Source organism: Somniosus microcephalus, chromosome 1 (assembly GCF_052327205.1).
Source record: "Somniosus microcephalus isolate GS21.2 chromosome 1, FLI_Smic_1.0, whole genome shotgun sequence".
Taxonomy (NCBI): Eukaryota; Metazoa; Chordata; class Chondrichthyes; order Squaliformes; family Somniosidae; genus Somniosus; species Somniosus microcephalus.
Window position 1 is genome coordinate 144,151,247 of NC_140987.1, and position 17,519 is coordinate 144,168,765.

Genomic DNA, 17,519 nt, shown 5'->3' on the forward strand with positions numbered 1-17,519 from the left:
TACTCTGTGCAATTGCCAATGAAGAGTAAAAGAAACAACAACAGCAACATAAAAAGTTCTATGTTCCTCATTGCCATTTTTCTTGAATTAAATGTGTAATCCAGACTGCATTATTTTATTTCAAGTGAAATGATAATGCCCTCATACTTTGCTTGTGAATGTGTATATAATGATGGGTTGTCATTTAGCTTAACTGTGCCTTTTTTTTAGCCCCTTGCTTGTTTTCGTAAGTTTTAGCGATGTTCCAAATAAAAATAGATTTTGATCTAATTTGCCTCAGTTTTTGGGGTCCATTTTTTCACTGCCATGGAAACGAAGTAGTCTTGCAGAAGGATAGCACTATGTAGACGCTGAGTTCCACACTTGGGACCAGGATGAGGGTTAAGCTTGTTCCTTTTTCTTAAAAAAGTGCAATAAAAATACTAGATGGCCCAGTAGCTTAGTACTTCAGTGTAAGCACTTAGGGACATAGGAACAACAGTAGGCCATTAGGGCCAACATGTCTGTTCCACAGTTTTGTTATCTGTGCCACCTTTTTCTTTTAAGGCACAATTCTCCACCTTGCTCCATACTTTTACTTTCCAAGTTAGTATCTACCTCTCTTTTAAGCATCTCATTTGATTCCGCATCTATGGCCTTGTGGGCAGTGCATCCCAAATTCCCATAAACTTTTGTTTGAAGACATTTTTATAGATTTGCTTTCAACCATCTTATTGCTAATCTTAGGATTATCTTTCCTTGCTTTAGAGAGGAGTCACTCCGTATCTATCCTGCAAACATCCTTCATTACTTTAAACACCTCAGTCAGAACACCCACTATCCTAGGGAATACAACCCAAGTTTACCCAGTCTCTCATCATAGTTAACTCTCTTCATCCTAGGTATCACCCTAGCTAATTGTTGTTGGACTTTCTCCAAGGCCAGTAAAACATACCTAAGCTGTGCCACGTAAAACTAAACACAATTATATTTAATGCTAAGGCTGACATTGGAGGGATCTTTTTCTGACTTAGTGCTCCTGGTGGGGAGCTTTGCACACCAGCAGTGGATACCAGAAATTCAGGCACGGGTTACTCACAATTTTTCCGCTAATAATTTTAAATGGTCAAAAAATCATGTGCAGCACAGATCCAAATTTTCAACATATGTTGCCAGTGGGCAAGGCTCCCCCACCAGGAGCATAAAGTTAGAAAATCTTTAAAGTTCTTTAAAATTTGGCCTCCAAAATACATTTCAAAAGAAACATCAGAAGTTTTGCCAATTGCAACTTGTTGACTAATTAAATTGGGTCATCTTTTTTCTTTTAATTGCTGTTGATTTGCTTGTAATGTATCACTTTTATTAAATTCACATAAATAAACTCTTTAGCAATCGAGTTAATGCTACAATTTTATTGAAATAGCGATACAGCTATTTATTCTTTTACAAAAATGGAACAATTAGCATCTAATGACTAGCAGTTAGCAGGCCTGGAAATACCAACTACCTCTTATATATTGGCCAAAGAATACAGAAATGTGGCTCAACCAGAAAGTGTTTAGATGCGAGATCTGGCCCAACGACGTATCAGAGTGGTCCAGTACCTGGAGAGATGGGAGGACTGAGGAATATGAAGCATATTGCCTGGGGTCAGTTGGTTCATTTGATCATTGATGCAGAGCCTGTTCTCTCCATGGCAAAGGCGTTCACGTTTTTCCAAGAATAAGCTCTCCTCCACACCGTCATTAGGTATGTCACTTAATTTTTGATGCTGAGATGGGAACGTAAAGAAATCATCAAGAAAGGATTGAATTCTGTAATAATTCATTAAGATTAACTGCCAAATACTTTTAACTTCAATGTTTAGCATTTACAAACTTGTATAACAGAGACTTTAAGTTAATCTATTTATACTGTGAATGGGAATGTATGAAGTCGTTGGTTTTGATAGGATTAATTTATTCTAATTACTCACTAATTCTGGTGATCATGTAATCGCAATATTGATCTTTCCATTTGTACAATCTAATCAAGAATACATATTGCTAAGGTGCTTTCTTCTGCATGAATTCCACTGAATACTTTAACCTCTTTAAACCATCTTATACTTTTACACTAACATTGTGTGGGAGCACACAATAAATCAATAGTGACATTTGTGAAATAAAAATAGAAGAGTCTGGTAAAAGAAAGACTTGCATTTATTTAGGATCTTATCATTTCTCGCAGGAACATCTCAAAATGTTACACATACAATTAATTTATTTGAAGTGTTGTTACGTAGGCAAACACAGCAACCATTTTGCACATCCCATAAAGAGCATCTGAGAGAAATGGCCAGTTAATCTGTTTTTAGTGGTGCTGGTTGAAGGAGGATTGTTGTCAAGGCCACTAGGAGAATTTCCTGCTTTTCTTAATGTCAAGACATATTTAATGTCCACTTGAATAGACAGATGCCTTTCCAGTTTAATGATGGCACCTCCAACAATTATGGCTAAAACTGGGAAAGGACTCGCCCACACAATGTTAGTGTAGACTATGTGGAAATTTACAGCAAGTTAGTCAGCTCATGAAAGGGAAAGATAATATTTTTGGTGAGAACTTTCATCAGAAACTCAAATCTGTCTTTCTCTTTCAGTTGCTAACTGACCTATTGCGTATGACCAACATTTTCGGTTTTTATTTTAGATTATCAACAGTCAGAGTTTTTCTTTTTAAATTTGTCAAACCTGATCAAAAGAGGAAATTTGTGGGTAAACCAGCAAGAGCTCACTCCCAAAAACTTTTAGTAACCCAGTTTGTCCAGAAACAAGAATTTCCAGATTATAGGATGTTTAGGATTACATAGCAAACAGCTGAAAATTGACTTGTGCTGTAATAGTCGTGTCCTCTCACCCCTAAAAACTGGGTTTAAATCCAGCCCAAAAATACTGAGTAAAAGTCTCCTATTCTGACAACTACAGGAATCTTTGTGCTATCCGGCATCGACGGGACCGAGCTGTTGCCGTCCCATCAAAACTGCTGGACAAACCAGCGCTAATGTTGAAACATACGGAGATTTTGAGCTCCGTATCTGGTTTGCAACAGCTTCTAAACAGTCGGCCGTACCTTGCAAGCGTCTCTGTAGCTTAGCAATAGCTTCAGCGAGACCTTGCAGAGCCTGACTGGTGAAAAAAAAGCAACGAAAAGAAAAAAAACCTAATGAAACGGCTCCTGATTTTTGCCGGTGGCTCGAGCATTCCAGACAGTTAACCTCCGGATAAACCAAAGTTTCCTGTACAGGGTTTTGCCATGAAATGAGTTAGAGCAGCATTAACCCAATTTTTGGTTCTTGTGAACCACATGATCACAAGATAATTATGGATAAGTAAAGCCATTTGGCCCAGGTTAATTCCTCCATCCAGAGAAATTATAACATCCCCCGCCCCTCCCCTATAGCATCCAACTGTTTCTTAGATGATTCCAAGATTTTCATTTTCACTACTCTCTCTAGAGGTTTATTCCACACATTGATCCCTGTTCGTGTGAAGAAAAATTTCCTGATATCAATTATAAAATTATCTTTTACTAGTTCAAACCTATGGCCCCTAGTTCTACTTCTGCAGTTTAATTTAAAGTAATATTCCAGGTTAACTTTTTCAATACCCTTAACAATCTTATATACCTCTATGAGATCACCTCTCAGACACCTCCTTTCTAGACTGAAAAGTCCAGTTTCTCCACTCTTTGCTCATAACTCAGACTCCTAATAGTAGGGATCAATCTTGTAGCTCTTCTCTTATTGTGCTACTGAAATCTGTTTTACTGTTATGCTTATCTTCACCTGCTGTTCTTTTGTGTAGGTCTCGCTTTGCCCTCTGATCACTTTTTTGCTGCCTTTCTGTATTTTCTTGTATTCATCCCAATAAACTCCTTGTCCTTTCTCCCTGCAGTAATCTATAGTATAAAACTCTCAAACAGCACTAATTGGCACTAAAGTTGGTAATCTTTCTCAGAGAGGCCAAAGGGATGGCTGGTGTGGAAAATAGAAATGTTGAGGCCGTATCAAGTGAGTTTCACTTTACATAACCCATGCAATTGAGAATCCCTGTAGACATGAAAACACTGATTCTAATTGTGATAGATTTAAATTCCTGAAGCAGGAATATTGAGATTGCAAGTTAAAGCTATTCAGGCTGCAATGTTATATTAAATTAACATCCCCATAGGAAAAATGCAAGTCCTCAATCATAAAAAAGCTGTTCACGTTGCTGAACCATACCATTAAAATGAGCCTCCTATTTTTCATGTCCTGTTTCCATGGCATTACGTAGCGCCTTGGAATGCAAGGGTGGAGGCCTGAGAAAGTTGGGGTATGAACATCATTACAACTGGAAAAAAGATAAATAAAAAAATACTTTCAGTTCTAGCTTTGCTTAAAATATGCTTTATCTGAAAATTAATATTTAAAAGAGCTAATATTGCAATCCCACAACCATTGTGACAACATATGACAAATAATGTTATTATTATTCCCTGGTAATTAACTGTTGTCACTCAATAACTAACCAATAATTATGTCACAATCATCAGAGCCATTATTTTACAGTGACTGAATAAATCAAATTCAGTTTTCTTACATTGAGTCATGGGGTTTTCTGGGATAATTTTCCCTAATTCCACCTGTTTTTCTGTGAAAACTGTAAATCAGTGGTCTGGAATCAATGATCAATCTGTAAGGATGTCATTATGCTTTAACAACAGCCTGTACTGTCCAGCAGCACTGTTAACAAGCAAGAGGACTCAAAATTGAGTAAACCACTGCCATAAATGTCATAATACAGGAAACTTTGGTTTATCCGGAGGTTAACTGCCACCGGCAAAAATCAGGAGCCGTTTTGTTAGTTTTTTTTTCTTTTCGTTGCTTTTTTTTCACCAGTCAGGCTCTGCAAGGTCTCGCTGAAGCTGTTGCTAAGCTACAGAGATGCTTGCAAGGTACGGACAACTGTTTAGAAGCTGTTGCTAAGCAACAGGGTTTGTTGCCAGATACAGAGCTCAAAATCTCCGTATGTTTCAACTTTAGCGCTGGTTTGTCCGGCGGTTTTGATGGGACGGCAACAGCTTGGTCACGTCAGTGCCGAATAGCACAAAGTTTCCTGTATATAATAAATAAATAAATAAAATTGATAGCCTGGAGTAATATCAAAGCTATAATCTCATTTTGGATTCAAATTTTTTTTTATTAGTTCCTGCGATGTGGGCGTCACTGGCAAGGCCAGCATTTTTTGCTCATCCCTAATTGCCCTTGAGAAGGTGGTGGTGAGCCACTGTCTGAACCACTGCAGTCCTTGTGGTGAAGGTACTTCCACAGTGCTGTTAGGGAGGGAGTTCCAGGATTTTGACCCAGTGTCAATGAAGGAAAGGCGATGTTTCCAAGTCATGATGGTGTGTGACTTGGAGGGCACTTGCAGATGATGGTGTTCCCATGTGCCTGCTGCTCTTGTCCTTCTAGATGGCAGAGATCGCGGGTTTGGGAAGTGCTGCCGAAGAAGCCTTGGCAAGTTGCTGCAGTGCATCTTGTAGATGGTACACACTGCAACCACGGTGCGCCGGTGATGGAGGGGTTGAATGTTTAAGGTGGTGGATGGGGTGCCAATCAAGCAGGCTGCTTTGTCCTGGATGGTGTCGCGCTACTTGAGTGTTGTTGGAGCTGCACTCATCCAGGCAAGTGAAGAGTATTCCATCACACCCCTAACTTGTGCCGTGTAGATGGTGGAAAGGCTTTGGGGAGTCAGGAGGTGAGACTTTCGCTGCAGAATACTCAGCCTCTGACCTGCTCTTGTAGCCACAGTATTATGTGGTTGGTCCCGTTAAGTTTCTGGTCAATGATGACCCCCAGGATGTTGATGGTGGGGAATTCAGCAATGGTAATGCCGTTGAATGTCACGGGGAGGTGGTTAGACTCTTGCTTGTTGGAGATAGTCATTGCCTGGCACTTGTGTGGCACGAATGTTATTTGCCACTTATCTGCCCAAGCCTGAATGTCAGCCAGGTCTTGCTGCATGCGGGCATGGACTGCTTCATTATCTGAGGAGTTGCAAATGGAACTGAACACTGTGCAATCATCAGCAAACATTCCCACTCCTGACCTTACGATTGAGGGAAGGTCATTGATGAAGCAGCTGAAGATGGTTGGCCCTGGGACACTGCCTGAGGAACTCGTGCAGCGATGTCCTGGGACAGAGATGATTAACCTCCAACAACCACAACCATCTTCCTTTGTGCTAGGTATGACTCCAGCCAGTGGAGATTTTTCCCCCTGATTCCCATTGACATCAATTTTACTAGGGCTCCTTGATGCCACACTTGGTCAAATGCTGCCTTGATGTTAAGGGCAGTCACTCTCACCTCACCTCTGGAATTCAGCTCTTTTGTCCATGTTTGGACTAAGGCTATAATGAGGTCTGGAACCTTGTGATCCTGGCAGAACCCAAACAAAGCATCGGTGATCAGGTTAATTGGTGAGTAAGTGGCACTTGATAACAGTGTTGACAACACCTTCCATCAATTTGCTGATGATTGAAAGTAGACTGATGGGCGGTAATTGACTGGATTGGATTTGTCCTGCTTTTTGTGGACACGACATACCATGGCAGTTTTCCACATTGTCAGGTAGATGCCAGTGTTGCAGCTGTGCTGAAACAGCTTGGCTAGAGGCACGGCTAGTCCTGGAGCACAAGTCTTCAGCACAATAGCCGGGATGTTGGGGCCCATAGCCTTTGCTGTATCCAGTGTGCTCAGCCGTTTCTTGATATTATATGGAGTGAATTGAATTGGCTGAAGACTGGCATCTGTGATGGTGGGGACCTCAGGAGGAGGCCGATATTGATCATCTACTCGGCACTTCTATCTGAAGATGGTTGCAAACGCTTCAGCCTTGTCACATTGCACTCGCGTGCTGGGCTCCGCCATCATTGAGGATGGGGATATTTATGGAGCCTGCTCCTCCCATTAATTTTCCACCACCATTCATGACTGGATATGGCAGGATTATAAGAACATAAGAACATAAGAAATAGGAGCAAGAGTAGGCCATATGGCTCCTCGAGCCTGCTCCGTCATTCAATAAGACCATGGCTGATCATCGACCTCAAATCCACTTTCCTGCCCAATCTCCACATTCCTTGATTCCCCTAGAGTCCAAAAATCTATTTATCTCAGTCTTGATTATACTCAAAGACTCAGCATTCACAGCCCTCTGGGCAGAGAATTCCACAGATTCACAACCCTCTGAGTGAAGAAATTCCTCCTCATCTCAGTCTTAAATGGCCTACCCCTTATCCTGAGACCATAACCCCTAGTTCTAGACACTCCAGCCAGGGGAAACAACCTCTCAGCATCTACCCTGTCAACCCCTTCAGAATCTTGTATGTTTCAATGAGATCACCTCTCATCTTCTAAACTCCACAGAATATAGGCCCATTCTACACAATCTCTCATCATAGGACAGCCCTCTCATCCCAGGAATCAATCTAGTGAACCTTTGTTGCATCCCTTCTAAGGCAAGTATATCCTTCCTTAGATAAGGAGACCAAAACTGTGCACAGTACTCCAGGTGTGGTCTCACCAAGGCCCTGTACAATTGGAGCAAGACTTCTTTACTCTTATACTCCAAACCCCTTGCAATAAAGGCCAACATGCCATTTGCCTTCCTTATTGCTTGCTGTACCTGCATGCTAGCTTTCTGTGTTTCTTGCACAATGACACCCAAATCTCTCTGAACACCAACATTTGAAAGTTTCTCACCATTTAAAAAATATCCTGTTTTTCTATTCTTCCTACCAAAGTGAATAACCTCACATTTCCCTGCATTATACTCCATCTGTCACCTTACTGCCCACTCACTTAGTCTATCTATATCTCTTTGCAGACTCTTTGGGCTTGATTTTAATTCCTGAGGCGGGTTGGAGTCGGGTTGCGTGGTGGGTGGGTTCTGGAGCCGCTTCCGGTGGGAACAGCTGCAGAGTTGCAATTTTTATTCGTACCTTGTTAATTTCATGGAAGCGCGCTGGCCGGTCCAAGGAGTGGGATCAGGTCGGCTGACCACCTCTGATGATGTCATAATAGCAGCTGCTTTTAAAGCTGCCTTCCAGCCTGAGCCTTTCCAATGTGGTTTCCTGCACTTCTTTTCAAAGCTATGACTTCTTCCCGATGCTGTCAGAGGGCGCAGGGAGATTCTCTTCCCTCCTGATGGCCAGAGGAAGCCTCCTCAGCAGAACAAGGCAGCCTGGCTGTGCATTGCTCAGGAGGTGAGCGCAAGGTCCATTTATGCACGCTCATGGATCCAGTGCCGCAAAAGTTTTAATGATCATGTGCGAACATCAAAAGTGAGTATCCCATCTCACTTGCCTTCACTCTGCTTCCCTTCTCTTCTCATCACCTGCACTCTGCTTTGGAAGCCTCCACCTTCACATCCTACCTTACTCTTACTTCCCTTGCACCCTTTCCTATCCATCTGTGTCTCTGCACTGAATCATTTCAGCATCCTGCCTATGCACCCCTTAGGCTTGCTCTCACTGTCATGCAGTGACAACAACTAACAACGCACAGGGAGCTACCTTCCCCTTGGCACCTTACCCCCATCTTCATCTCTCTCAAAGCTTCTATGGTAGCGATTAATCACACTCACTCTATCACTGTGGCTGAAACACCACTTGTGTCCCTCCTTGCAGGATAAGATAGCCCACAATAAGAGGGAGACAGCAATGACTGGAGGAGGAACAGCTTCCCATGCAACATTGACCAGTGCTGAGAAAGCAGCAAATGAGATTGTTGGAGGTGGCGAGGACCTGGAAGTGGCCGATGGAGAGACAGGCACACTAGAGGAAGCTGGTGACATAATAGAGTTTCATCCCTCTCAGAAAGCAATGGAATATGATGTTCATAGAGAATCGCTTTGTATCATCTGCTCAAAAGGATGTGTCTGCTATATCAATATCAGATGTCTAATTCAAGCCTTTACTCTCCCACAGGACCACCGAGCGCCTCCCTTCCCATGATCCAGGATGAAGAGCCGGACGTCTCCTCAGAGGAACCTAAAGCCTCTGAGGGACCAGCATCACCAGGACTCAGCGCATCCAGCACCAGCACAGCAATGCACACCTCGGTGGGGCCATCGCAAGTTAGAGTAGTGTTGCCACTCGGTCTATCACAGCGCACAAGTGAGCATCAGCAGATGGTGGAGACAGCGACAGCAGTGGAGAGTCCTCAGCGGAGGTCACAGGACTCTCCTAGCTCTGCTGAGCTGCATGCAGACGCTGTGCCTCTGGGGCCATCCAGAAAAAAAGTGGTTTGTGAAATACAGGAACAAGTGCTGGTGTCTCTGGAAGGGTTTGCCTCCAGGGTTAGTGCGAGTGTGGAGAGAATGGAGGAGTCCATCTCTAACATCAGCACTGCCATGGTGGAGGCAATGGCACATGAATGCACCACCATGGATAGAATGGCAACCTCCGTGGACAGGCTGGCTACCTCAGTGGAAAGGATGGCTACGGCCATGGAGGAAATAAGTCTCCAGAGTCAGGAAAACATGGTGACTGTTCAGAATAGACTGACATATCTGGAGGAGCGATGGACAGCTACTGAGCAGAGAGACCAGAGCTTCATGGATGTCCTTTTGAGGAGGACTGGCAATGCAGGTCCTCATGGCCCCCCTGAAGTGCAGCAAGGTGCTCTCCTGCCACTTCTCAGCACTGAGGTGCGGCTGACCAATGAGAGGGACAGAAGGAAGTGTGGGCTCCTCTCAAAGTGCTCGCACGACCATGCCACTACGGAGCCCTTGGTCAGAGACCCACCTTGCAGAGACAACTGAGATGGCCGTTTCAGCCCCTGCACAGCTGCAGGAAGAGTAGACTGTTAAAGAGCCCTCCCAGGCTCCCAAACCCAGAAGATGCCTGCCAAAGGTGCCTAAGCAGGCGCAGCATCCTAGTCAGCAAGGTACCTCTACATCTGCTGAAGCCACAGGGGAAGCACCACGTAGAAGCATGCATAAGAGAAAAAGTAAGCACCTATAGTCACAAGGGGAGTCACTTGGGTGATGTTTCCTTTTTTTCTGACTTGCTGGTATATTTTGTCATGTGTTAAAGATAAATTATGGCAAACAGTTGATTGTGTGGTCTATGTGTTCTGGGAAATGGCAAAAGCGCATTGAGGGCTCAGGGCGACTTACATTTGTAATGCTGATGGTAACAGATAGGAAATAAGAGGGTGTAGCAGAGATGAAGGCTTATGGTCAAAGAGTAAGGTTATGGCAGTGTGCATACCCTGGTTGATGGGCAGCAGTGAACTGGAGGGATGCTGCTTTGCTCACAACAGGGCATGCAAGGCTCCCCTCGTCCTCCTCCTACTCCTCTTCCCAGGAAGATATGTGGTGAGCCACATGGCTGTTACTCTCCTGATTGTGAGGAACAGGATGAAAGGGCATAAATGTTTCCTATCCCCTTGCTATAGGTTTCAATTGAGGTAACAATCTTGCAAGCGCATAGTCGAAGTGGCCTGAAATATTTCCATTCATGACACACTGCAGATGGGTGTCAGCATGAACAGTCAGAAGGTCAGTAGATGTGCAAAATGTTATCCCGTACCTACAACAGCAAAGTTGTTGCATTTAAATGTCAGCCATGTTTCAGGGGCGCTTTTAAAGTGCTCCACTGATGCATACAAATCATGTCCTCCAGCAACTCATCTCCTTGAACCTGGCCTGTTTCTGACAAGTCGGGAAACAGGAGCCAGTAGCAGGAAAATGGGAAACCACAATGAAAATAGGATTAGCAAGGCAGTTAACAGGCTGCTAACTGCCTTAACTACCTGTCCCACCAGTTCCGGACGGGTCAGTTTGGGAGTGGCTAAACAGACACTCAGGAAAATCGGGTGGGGGTGGGATGGAGGCGGGTTGGGTGTCTGAAGCCATTTTTCCCGATTTTCCCAATAGACCCACCTCCAAACCCATCTCCTCAGTTATTAAAATCGAGCCCTCTGTGTTCTCCTCACAGCTTACTGCCCCACCTAGCTTTGTATCATCAGCAAACTTGGATACATTACTCAGTCCCTTCATCTAGGTCATTAATGTAGATTGTAAATAGCTGAGGCCCCAACACTGATTCTTGTGGCACCCCACTAGTTACAGGCTGCCAACCTGAAAAAGATCCAATTTTGACTACGCTCTGTTTTCTGTCCGTTAACCAATCCTCTATCCATGCTACTCTATTACCCCCAATCCCATGAGCCCTAATCTTGTGTAATAACCTTTTATGTGGCACCTTATCGAATGCCTTCTGGAAATCCAAATATACTACATCCACTGGTTCCCCTTTATCTACCCTGCTTGTTACATCCTCAAAAAAGTCTAATAGATTTGTCAAACACGATTTCCCTTTCATAAAACCATGTTGACTCTGCCTAATCATGTTATGATTTTCTAAGTGCCCTGATAGCACTTCCTTAAAAATGGATTCCAGCATTTTCCCGATGACTGGTGTCAGGCTAACTGGCCTGTAGTTCCCTGTTTTCTCTCTCCCTCCTTTCTTGAATAGCAGGGTTACATTTACGACCTTCCAATCCGCTGGAACCGTTCTAGAATCTAGGGAATTTTGGAAGATCAAAACCAATGCATCCATTATCTCTTCCGCCACCTCTTTTAGAACCCTAGGATTTAGTCTGTCGGGTCATGGGGATTTGTTGGGTTTTACTCCCATTAGTTTCTCTAGTACTTTTTCTCTACTTGCTATCCTTAACTTTTTTAGTTAGCCACGGTTGGATCATTTTTCCCGTGGAGTTTTTGTTTCTCAATGGAATGTATTTTTGTTGAGAATTATGAAAAAAAATATTAAATGCTAGCCACTACTTATCTACTGCCATAGCTTTTAATCTATTTTTCCAATCTACCCTAATACCTATGTAATTGGCTTTATTTAAGTTTGAGACTCTAGTTTCAGACTTAGGCAAGTCTCAAACTTAATGTGAAATTCTATCATATTATGATCACTCTGCCCCAGAGGATCCTTTACTATGAGATTGCTAATTAACCCTGTCTCATCACACAATACAAGATCTAAAATAACCTGTTCTCTGGTTAGTTCCATGATGTATTGTTCTAGGAAACTGTCCCGAATGCATTCCATGAAATCGTCCTCCAGACTACCTTTGCCAATTTGATTTGTCCAGTTTATATGAAGATTAAAGTCCCCCACGATTATTGCATTATGTTTGTTGCAAGCTCCTACTATTTCTTGATTAATATTCTGTCCAATGGTATAGCTACTGTTAGGGGGCCTATATACTACTCCTACCAGTGTTTTCTGCCCCTTGTTATTTCTTATCTCCACCCATACTGATTCTACTTCCTGATCTTCTGAGCCAAGATCCTTTCTCTCTGCTATCCATATGTCATCCTTTATTATCACAGCTACTCCCCCTCCTTTTCCATTCTGCTCTAATTGATCTAATTGGGAAATAAAATTAAATAAACAATGGTATTTGCTTATTATTGGTTCAGCGGGTAAGATGGGTAAGGCAAACCTGTTGACTATTATAAACCACTGCAGCTTAGCTCTCACAGTCTATGAAGTTACCTGAACTCTTTAATGAGATTGGTACTTCCCAGTCTCAGGTATTCATTATTCCATATAAAATTACATTAAAAATCATTACAGATGTCCTGCCAGGTCTGCAATAAGGTATTTGTTTTACACCAGGATGTCAGTAAGAGCCTTCCCACTTTATTCACATTTGTCAGGGCTCACTATTTATTTTCTGGAGCAAGCTTTTTTTGAGGAATTGCTCAACAGATTTGACTTACCCATCTTACCTGCTGAACCAATAACGAGCGAATACCTTTGTTTATTTAATTTTTTTCCCAATTAGATTAATCCCGCTGAATGCAAGGGGTATCCTAACAAGTCAGCTTGGCTTATAGAAAAAATGCGTGCAAGACTCACTTAAAGAAAGACTTGCATTTATATAGCGCCTTTCACGACAACTGGGCATCCCAAAGTGCTTTACAGCCAATGAAGTACTTTTTAAAGTGTAGTCACTATTGGCCAGGACACCAGGGATAACTCCCTCCTCTTCTTCACATGGGGCCTCGGTTTAACATCTCATCCAACAGTGCAGCACTCCCTCAGTACTGCACTGGAGTGTCAGCCTAGATTTTTGTGCTCAAGTCTCTGGAGTGGGACTTGAACCCACAACCTGCTGACGCAGAGGCAAGGGTGCTACCAACTGAGCCACAGATGACACTTAGTGGAACGGTCCTTATACAGTTCTGATAAGAAAATCCCAATGTCCCAAATAGTATAAGCAAATTGTTCTTGAACTTTAGTTTTGTTCCTTGCATAATTGTCATTAAATTAGGCATATATCACTTTTTAAGTTAATAAATTTGACAGAAGAAAAGCCCTTGGGCAGCGCATTAAATGGGAAGTAAGAAATCAGAGCTGTGAAGCAAGGAGGGGAGAAGGAATCAAATATAGGAGCATGTGGGTGGGTCAGAGACATATGTCACAAGAAGGGAAAATAATAAACCAAGAACAGTTTATTTTCAGTGAATTAAAGCCAAAGGTTCAAATACCATCTTCTGTTTCTGTGTCATCTACACGTACATACACCATACTCTATAGAGTAACAGCCAGGGTACAAAGGAAATTGTCATTTAAAAAAACATACCAACTCATTAAGGCAATATTGACATTTTGATGACAAAATTAAAAATAACTTATCCTGAAAATTAATACAGATCAATCAATGTTGTGTTTTTCACATTGGAGGACAAAATGAACATATATGCTCAACGCAAGTTACAGTATTAGAAATTCAATAACTTTCCTCACGTTTTGAATGTGGTGTTGGTTGCTGCGTCGACCTTTGAACAGCTCATGTTGGCTGTTGGTGGAGACTGGATATTGTGCTGTACACAAAGGGTGGGGTCTAGTAGTTCCAATTTTACTAACAAGCTAAAGCTTTCTTGTGAGCTTAATATCAACACTGCCCAATTCACTGAACGTCCAATGTGATTTAACACCGCAGGAATAAGCTTGCTATGTATATGAAGAGTACACTATTATGATGTAAGTTCAAAGACCTTTATGACATTAGCAACAGGAATGGCCTGTGACCTAATCAATGTAACAATGGCTGTCATCTTTGGGTACACATTGCTTTAAACAAGCAAACCACATCCATGAGGAGGTGTCTTTCACCCTCTGTGAAGGCATCCAACCAAATACCACAAACATGCTGGCAAATTTCACAACTCTGTTGTCATACTCAGTCTGTCACCACCACCCACAACTATCTGAATTATACTTCTTCACACCATTATCCATAAAGACCTAATCCCATTATCCCAGTTTCTCTGTCTCCGTGTATCTGTTCTGATGAATCCACCTTTGGCACCAGAGCTTCTGAAATGTCCTTTGAACTCAGCCGTGGCTGTCTCAATTGTTATGCCTCCACTCTCATCTCCTCTCCCTCCTCCGACAACATCCTCATCTTTTCAACCTAATAAGCTTTCCATTTGTCAGATCATTTTCTGGCATTTCCACCACCTACAATACCACCAAGCACACCTTCTCTTTGCTTTCCAGAGGGGCTTTTCCTCTGCAAGACATTTATTAATTCTTCCACCAGCTTGAGAGGAATGGGCACTTTCCTGTGTAACTGTAGTAGGTGCAATACCTGCTCAGTCATCTTTTTGCCCAGAGTTCCATTCATTCCATCTGCGACAGCAATTCCTCCAATCTAGTATACAGTAATTGCTGCTATTTTCTCCTATCTGGTGCAATCATATCTACACTGGGGAGACTAAATAGATTGGATGGCCGCTTTGCTGAACACTTTTTCCATCCCTAAATGTGATTCTGACCTTGTTGCTTTTCTTTCCCCAGCTGTCTCTAGCCGTGTGACTACATTTCTTTTAATACTATTTGCCTTAATTTTCATAACAAGTCTCGTGGTACCTTATGTTCTGCTTCTTAAAATCCACATCCACTGCATTCCTTTTATCTATGCACAAATTTCCTCTAAAAATTCAATTAATCATGCACCACCTATCTTTTTAACAAATCTGTTGACTGTCCCGATTAGGCCTTCTCTCTCAAGCACTAATTTAATTCCACATTATGGGCTTCCATAAATTTACGCAAAACCGAGGTAAAACCAATTGGCTGATAATTTTCTGACTTGTCCTATTCCTGAGCATTTGAGACACTTCAGTTCCCCACTTTGATCACAAACTTTGTCTTATCCCATTCTGCCTTAGAATAGTTACAGTCCCCATTATTATAACACTGTTTCTACTACAAACCTCTCTAAATGGCCTACAAATCTTGTCTTCAATTTCTTTCCTTGTTTGTGTTGTTTCAGATATCTTAATTCAACTGAGAAGCCCTGTCTAAGCAACAAGAACTTTCCTTTCCATAACTATAATTGTGTCCTTAATAAGGCCAGTCCCTCCTTTTTCCGTTCTCAATCTTTTTGAGGGATATGCCATCATGTCTTTCTATTCCAATTAGTGACATTAGTGCCCCAACTTTATTTCTAATGCTTTGCATTCACATAAACACGAATTCTCACTCACATTTGCTTTTCCCTTTTTCACCTACCCTAAGATGCAACTTTCTATACCCTTCACCTACCAAGCTTGTTGCTCTAGACTGCTCTTCCCTTTTACTATATCCAACGTCCAAAAACTAACTTCCTTCTACACCATTGTTTCTTACTATTCCTCGCTAGCAAATGGTACCAGGAGTAATCCCAAAACTATCTTAGCAGACTTGCACTTCAAGACTTTAACTCCTCTGCAAGGACTCCATACTATTCTTTCCTGTTATTGGTTCCTATATAAACCAGAACTTCTGGCTGGTTTTCATCTCTTCAGAAGTTTCGCTGCCCAGTTATATCCCTTACCTGATTTCCAGCATCCGCAGTATTTTGCTATTGTATATCCCTTACCTTGTGGCTTGGGAGGCAACACATCATTCAGTACTCCCAATCTTAGCTGCAAAACAGACTGCCTATTTGCTGAAATATGGGATTCATTCAAATTATCATTTGCCTCTTCTCATGGATAAAGCTTTTAATGTAATTGCTTCATGGTGCCATGTATTACCCTATTCTACACCTTCACCCGTGTCCTCGGCCTGTGTTGGACAAATACAAGTTTTCCTTGTACTGTTTTCTCCTGTCACTTTCTATAGGTGGTCATCTTCTGATGCTGTTTTTCTATTCCAGTGAGGTGACTACTTCAACAACCATCTTCCAAAAACCTTGCATACTGCAGAGTACAGCCCTCAACTGAAAGAACGCAATCCAGTTAACAGCATATTCCTCATATAGCCTCCAGTTACTACACTTAAAGAGCCACCAACTCCTATTTAGGTCACTCTCCCTTATCCCCTCAGCAAAACCTCAGTTCATGACTCACGTCAGTTTCTTGCAGCTCAGCAGCTGTTGTGTCCTAACCTTTAATCAATTTAGTATCCATTCCCATATTTTATCTTGAATCACATACTAAGCTTAAGCAGAACTTTGTCAAATGCTTTCTAGAAGGCAAGGTACACCTTGGTGTAGAGCTTTTCTGTTGACTTGGGATGCCACTTCCTCAAAAGGTCATATCCATGTGGAAATCAGAACTGTATGTCATGGTTACAATGGGTTTAAAATCTGTATCAGGCCTTCAGATTCCTATTCCCAAAACAGATTCAATATATTTAATTACATTAGTATAGTACTTGTACCAATTTCTCAGACATTCTGGAAAAAGGTTTACTGCACAGGTCATTTGGCCCCATGTTTAGGCCAACCTAAAACAATCCAAAGCAGATCCTACTGCCCTGCTCTCACCCAATCGTCTTGCACCTCCCCAAATTGAAATATTTATTCCCTTAAAAGATGCAATGATCTTGGTATGCATACACCAACTCTAATGAAATTTCTTTTAACCTTTATCCTCGCTCAGTGAAGGCTTTAAATTGATGACCCCTTATTACTGATGCACAAACCAGAGGAAATAGTATTTTATGCACCTGATCAAAATCTTTCATAATTTAAAAAACGTCTTAAACATCCCCCTTAGCCTACTCTGCTGTGGTGGAAAAAGTCCCACTATCTCCACCAAACTATAGTTTCTGCAATCATCTTGGTGAATCGATGTTGTACACATTATGACTTCACTTTCATTTTGCAGCAGGCCACCCAAAACTGTGCACCAGTCTAAATGCAGCCTAACCATTGTCTTCTATATATTTATTATATCTCTGTTTTTGTACTCTATACTCCCATTTATAAAATCCAATTTGCTATTGGCCATTTTTGTCTTTATCTACCCACCAGAGCACTTCCAAAGAATTCTGTATTTGAACACCTAGGTATCTGTTCATCCAATAGTTTCCATTGTAGCTAAAATCAGAATCATATGCTGAAATGAATCAAATGAGCTACAAAGGATATTTGCATTTAATTAAGTAAAAAAATTGACCAAATTGGTGGAAAATTATGATACTGAAACA

At 41.9% G+C, this 17,519-nt stretch overlaps 1 protein-coding gene across 1 annotated transcript; it reads right to left on the minus strand.

Annotated features, from left to right (window-relative positions):
• Positions 1-1,371: 1,371 nt before the first annotated feature.
• Positions 1,372-17,344, minus strand: LOC147124396 (sperm-associated microtubule inner protein 10-like). Its single transcript, XM_085986460.1, has 3 exons — positions 13,842-17,344; positions 4,241-4,349; positions 1,372-1,750 (listed from the first exon to the last, which is right to left on the minus strand). The coding sequence occupies exons 1-3, from the start codon at positions 13,886-13,888 to the stop codon at positions 1,538-1,540; spliced, it is 369 nt and encodes a 122-aa protein (XP_085842586.1). The 5' UTR covers positions 13,889-17,344; the 3' UTR covers positions 1,372-1,537.
• Positions 17,345-17,519: the final 175 nt, after the last annotated feature.